At 56.7% G+C, this 12467-nt stretch overlaps 1 protein-coding gene across 3 annotated transcripts in view; it reads left to right on the forward strand.

Moving 5' to 3' along the window:
* Nucleotides 1–5062, forward strand: part of CORO2B (coronin 2B) — a 45559-nt gene extending 40497 nt beyond the window's left edge. For 2 of the 3 annotated variants that reach the window (XM_075764332.1, XM_075764330.1), the window contains 8 exons: nt 306–470; nt 1018–1134; nt 1246–1350; nt 1500–1596; nt 2133–2245; nt 2953–3043; nt 3147–3286; nt 3804–5062. In XM_075764332.1, the coding sequence (XP_075620447.1) occupies nt 306–470; nt 1018–1134; nt 1246–1350; nt 1500–1596; nt 2133–2245; nt 2953–3043; nt 3147–3286; nt 3804–3935 (960 nt within the window). In that variant the 3' untranslated portion in view covers nt 3936–5062. The remainder of the gene's footprint in view (nt 1–305; nt 471–1017; nt 1135–1245; nt 1351–1499; nt 1597–2132; nt 2246–2952; nt 3044–3146; nt 3287–3803) is intronic. The other variant, XM_075764329.1, reaches the window with a different exon arrangement.
* Nucleotides 5063–12467: the final 7405 nt, after the last annotated feature.

Here is a 12467-nt window from a genome sequence, read left to right on the forward strand (position 1 = left end):
CGCGTGCGGCCGGGGCAGGATCCGGCCGGCTGGAAGCAAGTGACCCCCCCCCCCCGTCTGCAGCAGACGGCCCCTTCCCTCGTGCAAGGGGCTTGCACCCGGTCATAAGGACCGCTGTGATTTTGCACAAGCGGCAGCTGCGGGGCAGCGCTGGGAGGAGGGAAGGGGGCTCTGTAGGTGGTGAGGGGACAATTTCAGCCAAAATAGCAATATTAAGATGCCCGGAGCAGACGTGGAGGTTGCAGGAGGGGTGGGGGAGTCTCCAGGAGTGGAGATGCCAGGGCAGCTTCTCCCCCATCCCACAGGTCCTCATCTGGAACCTGGACATCGGGGAACCGGTGAAGATGATTGACTGCCACACGGACGTCATCCTCTGCATGTCCTTCAACACCGACGGCAGCCTCCTGGCCACCACCTGCAAGGACAAGAAGCTGCGGGTCGTGGAGCCGCGTTCCGGCAGGGTCCTGCAGGTGCGGTGTGCTCCACGGGATGGGGGGTTAGAAATAAGATCTTGGGGAGGAATCCTACTGAAATACGTAAATATATTTGCAAGATCCTGTACGTATTCGTGATACGATGTTTTGTGTGTGCCGGGGTGTGCAGGTAATTCTCTGATGTGGGGAGGGGCTGGTTGTTTTGATTAGGTGGAGGTGATGGGGAGGGCTCGGCATCATCCCCGGCACAGGAGTTGGAGGCTTTTATTCTCTTATTAGTTGAGGATTTGTAGAAAATAGCAGAAATTAGGAGGGAGTGCAGAAAGTTCCAGGAAGAGCCGCAGTTTGGAGGAAGACGGTGGTTTCTCAGTAAAGGTGATACCTAATATTCAGGAAAACGGGCATTTTTGATTTGCTCCGAGGACAGGCGCTGAATCGCGGTACCTCCGCTCTGTCTGCCGCCCCACCGGCACGGAGCCGGCGTTTCACCGGGACGAGGCGGGAGAGGCGCTGGGGGGGGCAGCAGGTGGGGGTCCCTTCCCAGGGCGGGGGGGCTGCTGGCGAGCACGCTCCTGTCTTGCAGGAGGCCAGCTGCAAGAACCACCGTGTCAACCGGGTGGTCTTCCTGGGCAGCACGAAGCGGCTGCTGACGACGGGGGTGTCGCGCTGGAACACGCGGCAGATCGCCCTCTGGGACCAGGTGGGTGCCCGGACCCCCCCGCCCCCCGTTCCGTCGCCCACCGGGACCCCCCGCTGAGCGCCGGCGTCAGGACAGCTTGGTTAATAAGGTGCTTTTTTTCCTGTTGCGCAGGAAGACCTGTCCATGCCCCTGATAGAGGAGGAGATCGACGGGCTGTCGGGGCTCCTCTTCCCTTTCTACGACGCCGACACTCACATGCTGTACTTGGCTGGCAAGGTACGGGCTGCGGGGGGCTGCAGCATCCCCGGCCCGCGTCCCCCCAGCATTTCCCAAGGACGGGGTGCTGGGGGTTGTTATCATGGTCTTTATTCAACCTCACCTTTGCCAAAGCACTAAGCCGTCGCTCTTCCCTGCGCTCGCTCCAGGGTGACGGCAACATTCGCTACTACGAGATCGGCTCGGAAAAGCCCTATTTGAGTTATCTCATGGAGTTTCGCTCCCCGGCGCCGCAAAAAGGACTGGGTAAGGATGGCTGTGCTGCTCAGCCTTCGCTCTGAGCGTGCAAAAAGTAGATGATGGAAGGTGCTTAATTAAATGCTGCAGGCAAATGGGTTTGGCGGGCGCTGTGCCGGCCCTGGAGCATCATCGCGGGGCTGCGGCACTTGCAGGGCAGCGTTCGCACGGCTGTGCTGTCCTTCCCGCAGTGATACAGCTGAGCCGGGGCCAGGTCCCGGCCAGGCACACGCCTGGTGACACCCTTCCTGATGTCACACGTGCCACGGCGTCACCAGGGGATGCCAGTCAGTGATTGCTGGGATTTGTCCTGAATAAAAGCTGCTCGTCCCTTCCCCAATGTCCCTGCGCGCGCCCCCGGTGTGGCCCAGCTCTGTGCCCCGGGTCCCCAGGGTGACAGCAGGGATTCATTCAGCAAGCGTCTGGGGCTCCTGATGCAGAGCAAGGAGCTTTTGGGGTCCCCCGTGCCGGGGATGCGGATGGGTCCCAGCCGGCCGCCCGGGGTTTGCAGCACCCGGGAGTTACTGTCTGCGCCTCCTCCGCAGGGGTGATGCCGAAGCACGGGCTGGACGTGTCGGCCTGCGAGGTCTTCCGTTTCTACAAGCTTGTCACCCTCAAGGGGCTGATCGAACCCATCTCCATGATCGTGCCGAGGAGGGTGAGTCCCTCGCCGCACCCCGGGGCGCGGGGCCAGGCTGGCAGGGGGTGAGCGGCGTCCGGGGGTGCCCGAAGCGGGGCCGGCGCGGTGGAGCTGCCCCAGCTTGCGCCGCTTTGCCGACCAGGCGACGGCTGGGTCTCTTTACACTTCCCGGGGTGGGATTCCCGGGGGGGGTTTTACCCAGGGTTAAGTGGGAATGGTTTTAGGAAACGCACCGCTGCGTTGCTCCTGGCCTTGATGCAATTGTTTTGTGCAGAATCAGCTTGGTCCGTTGCGACAGGTAACAGGGGGCTTGTCTCGCCCGAGTTTTGGGGGCTGTTTCTAGTAAAAAATATCTCGGAGCTGGAGCAGGGTTTGGCATTTGCCGTCTGCGGCTGGAAGCAAACCCAGCTGCTGGCCGGGGTTGTGCGGAGGAGCCGGTCCCGGGCTCGGCCGCAGCTCAGCAGCTGCTCGTCCTGCTCCGGTCTCTCCGCTCTGCCGCCGGCGGCCGGGCTCCATGTCCCGGATGGGCCGCGTGTGCCCTGAGCTGGCAGCGCTGGCGTTTCAACGTGCAAAACACCAGCGTGTCGCTTCCCCGCGTGCCCTGGGCGGCTGCGTCGCTGCGTGCCGAAGGAGCGAGCGCAGCCATTTGCAGCATCTCGTGCCGTGTGGTTAAAATGGGGAGCGGGTTCACGGAGGCGGTTGCTTTTCTTTCCCCGTGTTCGTAGTCGGAGACGTACCAAGAGGACATTTACCCGATGACTCCGGGTACGGAGCCAGCTCTCACGCCGGATGAATGGCTGAGCGGGGTGAACAGGGGTAAGGTCACCGGCGCCGCGCTGGGTGGGCGGGATGGACCCCCCCGAAAACAGGATGGGGCCGCAGCATCCCCTGACCCCCTCCCATGCTCTGCACCGCTCAGATCCCATCCTGATGTCGCTGAAGGAGGGCTACAAGAAGACATCCAAAATTGTCTTTAAGGCACCGGTGAGGGAGAAGAAGAGCGTCGTCGTTAACGGCATAGACCTGCTGGAGAACGTGCCGCCCCGGACGGAGAACGAGGTAGAGCAGCGCGGCCCCGGCGTGGGGCACGGGGACGGGAGGGGACGGTCTCTGGGTGGGGGGGGATGTTTTCTGGGTGCAGCTTGGAAAGCCACCGCTCTGCAGGTCTCTGCTTGTACTCCCAACCTCAAGTGCACTGTGTTTCCCTGCGGCTCGAAGCATCCCGCTCCGCATTAACCACAGAGCACCTGAAAGAAGCAGCGTTAAGCTCCAAAATTTTTGTTCATTAAAATCCTTCTCCGGGAACAACGTAGGGAGGTGCTGGGGAAACATCAGCACTTGATCCTGGAAGGAATTTGTTTTGCTGGAGTCGAGTTTGCAGATTGCACGTGTCAGGTGTCCCCAAGCTGGAGGGTGAAAAATTCAATCCGAGCGAGCCGCACGGCAGATGCAGTCGTGTTGCAAAAGCAGCCGAGTTATGAAACGGCCCCAGCGCGGCTCCGGGGGCTGGCAGGAACGCGAAGCCCCGGGGGTGAGCGGCTGGCGCGGTCCCCCCAGCTCCCTCCTTCCCTTCCAGCTCCTTCGGATGTTCTTCCGGCAGCAGGACGAGATCCGGCGGCTGAAAGACGAGCTCTCGCAGAAAGACATACGGATCCGACAGCTACAGCTGGAGTTAAAAAACTTACGTAACAGCCCGAAGAATAATTAACTTCCAGGGACATTTTATAAATAAACTTTCTTTGTTTATACTCGCTCTTTAATTTTATTGTATCCACTTACACAGAATATGAGCCAGAAATCAAGTGACCTGCCAAGAGCCCACTCGCTAACTGGAAATACATCCTCCTAGTCGTGTCTAGTGCTAAACCCGCTATAACCGAGAGCTACTGCATGAGAGGCGGCTGGGGCGGCCGCCTGCCCCGGCCACGGTCTTGGAGTAAGTAGACGAGCAGCATCCCCTCCGTCGGGATTAACCGGCACGGGGAAGCCGAGGCGGCGGCGACTCCCCGGGAAAGCGCGATGCTTCGTTGCTATTAAATTTTTTTTTTTTTTTTTTCCTATGCAAAAATGTGACAGCGGGTGCAGAACTGGAACGGGGTGCGGGAAGGGTTTAATTCCCAAAAGCACGCTGCCGCGGCGGGAGCCAGGGACCCTTCCCGTGGCAGCGGCTGTGGCACAGCCAGACAGGCTCCGGCATGGACCGGGCTTTGGTGGGAGCAGCCTGGGAATGTCCCGGCGCTACAGCCTGGGCAAGGGAGCTGGTCCACGTGTGTGCGTGCATCCGTGCACACACACCGCTATCCTTCTTTAAATAAATAAAAAAAAAAAATAAAAAAAGGCTGAATTTCCTAACCGGAGAGGGATTTTTTTTGGCTCCCTCCACCTCTGCAAAAAGGGACTCGCCCTCCTCCTTTCCGCTGGGATGCAGGCTGGTGCCACGGGGACGGGGGGAAGGATGCCACCCCGCTCGCCCCAGCGTCCCCGGGCAGAGACATGGCGCTGCCCCGAGGGATGGACCCGGCGGGTGCTGGAGCCGCGGGGTGCTCGATGGGCTCCGCACGCATGTACAATCATGGGGGGTTTTTTTTGTGGATTAGGCCTGTGGCACAGGGAACGACACCAAATACTGCTAGTTTACCTGTATATATGTCTGTTTTCACTAAATCGAGTTGCCGACCTGCCCAGCACCACCAGTGCAACAGTTTCTCCTCTCCGTTAATCTACATTGTGCCCCGCTCCCGCTGCTTCCCCCTCTTCGTTACATGTGCTGTCATTGCCTATTATTTATGCTACCACAGAATAGCGATGAAATAAAATGTTTTCAAGATACCAAAACCTTGCCCCTCTCCTTCCTTTCTTTGCCGAGGGGTCGTGCACGAGCGCCGGCCCCCACCCGAGAGAGGGTGGTGGGACCCGAGGAGGCGTTTTTGGGTGCGCACAAGGTGTCCTCTGCTTGCACTGCTGCTCTGCCCCCCCTGGGCTGCGGGGTCCCAGCGATGCTGGCCGGAGACTCGGCTCGATGCTGTGGGATGGCTGCACGGGGCTTGGGTGCGCGGGGAAGGAGGTGATGGGAACGGCCCCGGGCTGGGCTGGTTTGGGCTCCCGTGCAAGGGCGGTGGGCACCCAGCTTGGGTGAGCGGCTCGGAGCGGGGAGATGCTCGCTGGAGGCGATTTGCTGGGGGGGGGGAAGCAGCCAAAGATGAAGCACGGAATGGTTTGGGGTGGAAGGGACCTGTCAAGCCCATCTAGTCCAACCCCCCCCGCCATGAGCAGGGACCTCCGCAACCAGGTCGGGATGCTCAGAGCCCCGTCCAACCTGACCTGGAGTGGTTCCAGGGATGGGGCATCCACCACCTCTCTGGGCAACCTGGGCCGGTGCCTCACCACCCTCAGTGTAAAAACTTTCTTCCTTATAATAGCTAGCCTGAATCTCCCCTCTTTTAGCTCAAAACCATTCCCCCCCCGTCCTAGCATTACGGGCCCTGCTAAAGAGTGTCCCCAGGTTTTTATAAGTCCCCTTCGCCAAGACTGGCCCCGAATTTGCAGGTAAACGCGGCGGTTCCACGGCTGCCCCGGCTCCCTGGATGTGCACGAGCAAGAGGGACAGCACGAGGGATGCTGAGATGGAAACAGAGCTTTAAGCTTTATTTCCTTCATTTTCTGGTGCTGAGGAACGTGTTACCGTTTGGTGTCAGGGCTGGAGTTTCCTGGGTTTATCGTGTCTCGTATTTGGAAGGAGTAACCACTATTTAAGCACGTCTCGGCTTGGTCCTGTTTGAGGTTATTTATGTCTTACAGCCTCATTTAAAGGGTCGTGTTGGGACTTACTGCACTAAACTCTCTCCTGTAAGGGAAGAGCCAATGGTTCCTCAAAGCCCCTTGAATCGATGCGAAATGAGCCCCATTACGGCTGGGGGCGATGATGATTAATGAGCCAATTAGCAGCAAACATCAGCACAAATCTAGCGGCGGGTGCCGCCTCTGTTGCAGGTGAGGGGGACGTCTTGGCGTGCGGAGGCGACCGATGCAGGATGCGGCCCCGCGGGACGGCTCCGGGTGGGCTTTGGCGAGCCGCGTACATTGGTGACGCGTGCTCACGGAGCTCCCAAAACCTTTGGGATTCGCCAAAAATCTCCAGCCCGAGACGCGGTTGCGCAGTTTCAGGACAAACCCTTCCCGAGGATCTCGCTGCTCCTCTCCTCGCACCTTTCCTCCCAACCTCCCCGCGCAGTAACAGCTCCAGCTTTTCCCACCGCTTCCTCCTGTACCATCTGGGCGCTATTTAAAGCAGAAAGACCCATTTTTGGGGCACTCGATACATCCAATTTTAGCACTGAGTTCCCCGCGCTGCTGCAACCTTACGACTCGACCGCGGAGCGGGGGCCCCGTGCAGCTGGGTACAATCCTGCATGGCTGCAGCACCCCTCATCCTACTTGGGAACGGCGAGACGAGATCCTGCGCTGCCCCGCGTCCCTGCCCTTTGCTCTTGCTGAGCCTGCAGTGCCGCTGTGGGGTTTGTTAGATGCTCCTGGGTAGTTTGCAGTATTTTCCAGGGTCTAAATAAGACTAATGAGTCTGTAAGGTCTCAGCTTCTTCCCCCCCCCCCATCCTCGCAGACAAGCGTTGCGTGTCTTCAAAGCCTCCCGGCTGCTCCCTGGTCCTGCCGCGTTAGCAGAGACGATCCCTCGCTCTCCGGGCCCCCTCCAGGAACCTTATCCAGCCTCAATAATTCACAAACATCTCCTTTATCCGCAGCATTTCCCAAGCTGTCCCCATCCAACCCCAGGCTGAGGTCTCACCCTTCCTGTACTGCTGCTAATGGCAATTACCTCTCCATCACAGCTGACCTCTTTAGGGACAACAGGTTTTCAGGAAAAAGGCTGAAAAATCTCAGCTGTCCGTAGCAGACAGCCCCTTCCTTCTTCAAGCGTGGCCATGGGGTGATTTTTTTCCCATTTTTTCCCCCCCTCCGTATTAATGCCATCCCTCTGTGCTCATCCTTATCACCCTGACCTACTTTCAGCTTCCTGGAGGTTTCGCTTTGTTTGAGGCTTGGCCTCCTCGTACGCTTCCGAGCTACAGGATTATTGTTAATTCTCCGTTTTCCAACATTTTGTGAGTGCTTACTTGAAAAAAGGACTGGTGATTTAAAAAAAAAAAAAAAAGCCTGATTTATAGATGAAGATACAAGATCTGGTTTTTGAAATCTAAAATTAAGCACATGCAGAGGAGAAGCCACTACGGGTTTTATTTTAATTAAATGGGAGTTGCCCATCAATTTAGTGAGGATACTGCTGGTCCCTCCTTTTTCTGACATCCTTAAAATTGTAGAACTTGGTCCCTCCTGGTTCAGCAGCTCCAGCTATGGCACCTCAACCCCCTCACACCAAAAAACTTAGAAATTTTTACAAATTTAGTGCATTTTTAAAAATCATGCACTGCTGCCTTCTGACCCAAAGTGAGATCCCCGCAATCCGACTTTCCCATCCCCTCCCAGGGGCTTCCAAATACCGGAAGGGGAACGTGGTGCTGAAACCGCAGCAGGATTTGTGCAGGGGACGGCCGCTTCTCTGGGTGTCCTGGTGAGCACCGGGCACGCGCCACGTGCCACGTCAACCTGCCCGTGAGGTCCGATGTACCCGCTTCAGCCAGATGCGGTCGCTCCAGATGTTCCGCAGCATCCGTAACGGCTCAGCAGAGAAACACCCCGTCACCTGCCCTACTGCCCGCTGGAAAATCACAGTAAATTTAGCAATTATAGCTGTAACGGTTGGAGCAAGGTGTTCTCTTACGGGAGGATGTCCCGGGTGAGACGCTCGCCTGGTGCTACCTCTGCTGCCGCCTCCCTTCTCCGCGCACGTCCAAGCGTAATGGAAAAATAAAAGCTCCAAACAGAAAGTGTTAAAGTCTTGCCAAAAAGTTCTTCACTGGGTTTTTATTGGTTCCGGGCAGGAGCGAAACCGGCAGTGACAACCACCAGCTAACGGCGGAAAAGACGCACGGTGACGTTATCCGGACCAAGCGAGAACTGCCGAGCTAAACAGAACAGCGGTCAAAACGCATTCGGAGCGGCACCAGTAGGAGCTAACGGGAGGTTCTGCCCTGGTGAGGCCACATCTGGAATATTGTGCCCAGCTCTGGGCTCCCCAGTTCAAGACAGACAGGGGACTACTGGGGAGAGTCCAGCGGAGGGCTGTGAGGATGATGATGGAGCATCTCTGGTATGAGGAAAGGCTGAGAGAGCTGGGGCTGGTTAGCCTGGAGAAGAGAAGGCTGCGAGGGGATCTCATCAATGGCTATCGATATCTAAAGGGTGGGTGTCAGCAGGATGGGGCCAGACTCTTCTCAGTGGTGCCCAGTGACAGGACAAGGGGCAACGGGCACAAACTGGAACCCAGGGAGTTCCATCTGAACATGAGGAGAAACTTCTTCCCTCTGCGGGTGACCGAGCCCTGGGACAAGCTGCCCAGAGAGGCTGTGGAGTCTCCTTCTCTGGAGAGATTCAAACCCCGCCTGGACACGATCCTGTGCGACCTGCTCTGGGTGATCCTGCTTTGGGGCAGGGGGTTGGATGAGATGATCTCCAGAGGTCCCTTCCAACCCCACCAGCCTGTGAAGCCGTGAGATGCTCAGGGAAAGCAGCCAGGCTCTCCTGTTAAAAGCGCAGCGATCACTGCAGCTCCCCACCCACGACTCCAGCCCTTGTCCCACCCTGTGCTTACCCCCAGACACTGTTAATCCCCCCCACCATCCCCTCGTCCAGCGCACGAAGCGAAGGAGCAGCCGCGTGTATCAGTCCTCCCGTGGCGATTCGTGCAGCGGTGAATCGGGGCGCTGCTGCTGCTGCTGCTGCTGCTGCCAGGACCGCGCCTGGGAGAAGGGCGAGGGCTGCTGCAAGCGATGCCGTGGGCTGCGCAGGGCGATTGATTGCTTCACCCGCTGCTGCAAAAAGCAAGCGTTCATCAGCACGCAGCAGAGCGGGAAAGAGATGGGGAGCTTTCCCAGATCCGTTTTGGGAGGCAAGAGGAATTACTTGCAAGAGCAGAAGAGAGCAGGAAGCCCAGGGAGAGCTGCGCCGTCCTTCCCTCGCACGTACCTGCCGTCAGCCTTCGGCAGCGTTCCCGGGCTGCCCGCTTCTTTCTGCTGGAGCAGTCGCGGTGCAGGGGGGGGGCTGGCAGGATGCATGGCTGCGGGGGGGCTCCCACCACTGCAAACCCAGCGCTGGGGCATCCTCCCCGGCTGCAGAAACGGCCGGTGCCAGCCCAAACCTCTGCCCAGCTCCTGCTGCAGGTCTACTGGCACATTAACTTCATAACCTGAAGCTGATGTGACCTCCGGAAAGCTTAGGAACAGTTCATTTCCCATCAGGATGGACTCCACACAGCTGGATCCTTAACCAAGTCGGTTTTTCAGTACTCTGCAGTACGTTTCTTCCCTTCGTGTTGGGGCCTGAGAATCCTCGGCCGTCCCGCTCCCAGGGCTGAAGTCCGCCGCCATCAGAGATTTCTATCTAATTTCAGATGCATTCTTACTGAAACAGCACGTACCTTTAAAGGCAGCTCTGAGGGATGCTGGTCGAAGCAGGGATGGCCCTGCAGAGCACCGGGGCAGTGATTTAATACCAACTGAAGCATCGCAGGGCGGGCTAAGCCAAGACTTACTGCTGGTTTAGGGATCCGCTTTTGGCCAGGATGCCCAGTTGTTACATCTGGCTACACACCAGCGGATTTGCCCTCCCCTATTTATCCAAATATCAACGTAAAATGATCGGGAATATAAACGTGGCTGAGCAAGTGCCTGCCCCCACCTCGGGCAATAGGATGAAGGAATGGCTTTACCCCAACTATCACCCTTCTCCTGTATAATTGGATAATGCTGACAATTATTTGGGCTTAGAAAGCCTTCCTGACCTTCACCAGAGTGCCGTGCCCTTGCTTTAACCACCACCAATAGTACAGGTACAAGAAAACATTATCAAATCAGCCACGGAGAAGCCATCCTGGCGGGTGCCAGAAAGGCAGACGCCCAGGCCATTATGTTATTGAGCCCACACGGATTTGCAATCCCCGTGCGTCCAGCTTGGCACGCAACAATTCTGACCGAGAGCATCTTGTTCCCGGCTTGCATACGCCCATTGCCAGGCGCTGCACAACCCCGAGCAATGCAGGAGAGAGGTTTTGGTAGCGAAGAGGGGTCACGGACAAGGCTGGAGAGCCCCAGCAGGATGTTTTAGGGGGTCTGAGCTTCAGAACAGGCTCAGGACAAGGCAAAACAACCCACCCCAGGAACACGCTCTTGGGATTTCTATCAAACAGCACTCCGGGGAGAGCTCTGCTTCTCCATGAAGGAGCAGCTTCCCCCAGCACCCGACAAGTTCCAGGTAAAGCAGGTTTCACACTAGACGCATGGATGAGTGCACGGAAGGGAATAGTTTGGCCACCTGGAAAAGACCAGGCTCTGTCCCCACGGCCCTGGCAGCTCTATCAGCCCCAGAGCGCTGCACGACCCCGGCTCTTCACATGACCGGGTAGTTAAAAGGCAAACTGAGAGCAAAGCGACACAAAAACTTGGCACCTGAACAAGCTGAACTCTCCTGTTACTCATTTCTGACAGTATTTCTTCCTGGGTTTTCCTGCTGAACTGTTATAAAATACTGGGGTTTGGGTTTTTGCCAAGAGTTGAGAAGTTGCTGAGTATGTTTAGCCAGCATTTCTGCACGCACAGAGCGCTTGGGAAAACAAGCCCTTGGTTCTCAGCACGACAAAACTGTACTTCTATACTACAAAATATGAACTATGAAATTACCCACTTTGGGCAAGCCTCATTTGCGTTTTCAGTGGGAGCTGGCAGGCAGAAGTCGCTGCATTTCCCCCTCATGGCACAGGCGGTCAAAGCCTTGCCGTTCGTCGAACGTCTGCCTCCCCCCTTCCCCCCCCGCGCATCTCCCCAGGGAGCGGGACTCTGCTTCGCAGGGAGAGCAGGAAATGCTGGGCACGGGGAGCAATGGTCTTACTGCTGCCCTTTTCTTTGAGTAACCTGATTAATTCCTAAGAAAGCTCTGAAACAATTAACGGTATAGAGAAGTTACTGAAATGACACCGGGGCCACTCACTGCTTACATGGGGCGAGGAGCTGGAGGGTTTCTGAACGCTTCCAGGGCAAGAGGAAAAACTGCTTTGCAAGCCAGCAGCGGCTTGCTAGAGCCCAGGGGCGACAAAGCTGAAACCAAACGTCACTTCGGCATCACCGCATGAGCCTGGTATTGCTGCGTCTTCTGCGTGCGAAGGGGACGTTCGCTTGAGCATCCTCAGTTGCTGCAGAGGCTTGTCGTGCAGGAAAGGTCAGGGCCGGTTGCTGCCGATTCCTTCCAACAGCTGGGTCTTTGGAAAACTGAGTTTCCCAGTATAAAGCCAAACTGAAGTCCTAGACTAAGCTGGGCTCTGTTGGGGTTGTGGCGGTGGAGCTGTCGGCCCTGCCGCTGCCCTGCCCGTTCCTGGTTTCCGTTTCCCAGCAGCAGATCCCGGCTGGGGACGGAACACTTTGCCCACTTGGATTTCCTCTTAAAATCCCCAACCAAACCAATCCCCCCACCCTACACAAACACTTCAGGACAGTGTAGTTTCCCACCTACAAAAAAACCCCCCACATTCTTGTTTTTCCAAAGAGATCCAGTTAAGAAGGAGCAATACAGGATGTTGCACAGCTTCCCACGCTCTTGCACGGCACAGCAGCTTTTTTTTAAGGATACAGTATAAGCTACCTGCTACGCCATGCACCTTTAACGCACGTCACACGGGAGGACAACGCGGAGACTTAGCTCTGGACCGGCATTAAGTCACCACGCGACGCACCGCAACTCCTAGATGTACTAACCCAGAACTCGCACACCGACCCACAGCACGGACGGAGGAAATCAAGACTTCTTTCTTCTGGGCCTGGATAAATAGGGACAGGATTAAACAGTAGAAATGACCGTGCTTAACTGCAATAATCATGTTGGCAACGCAGAAGAAACCCTCATTTTGATAGAAAACCGGCGTACCATTATTTGCGTTAAAGCCGCAACCTCTCCCTTGGTTTCACCCAACTGTGGCTAAGAGTAGTTTTTATGGAGCAAAACGTATCATCGAGCTACTAAAAATATCGGGGAATTTACCAGAATAGCTTAGTAAATGCCTTTTTAAAAAGCTATGCGATTCCTTCCCAGTGGCCCATTTTACTCAAATAAGCCACAGAAAA

Source organism: Balearica regulorum, chromosome 12, assembly GCF_011004875.1.
Source record: "Balearica regulorum gibbericeps isolate bBalReg1 chromosome 12, bBalReg1.pri, whole genome shotgun sequence".
NCBI classification, from domain to species: Eukaryota; Metazoa; Chordata; class Aves; order Gruiformes; family Gruidae; genus Balearica; species Balearica regulorum.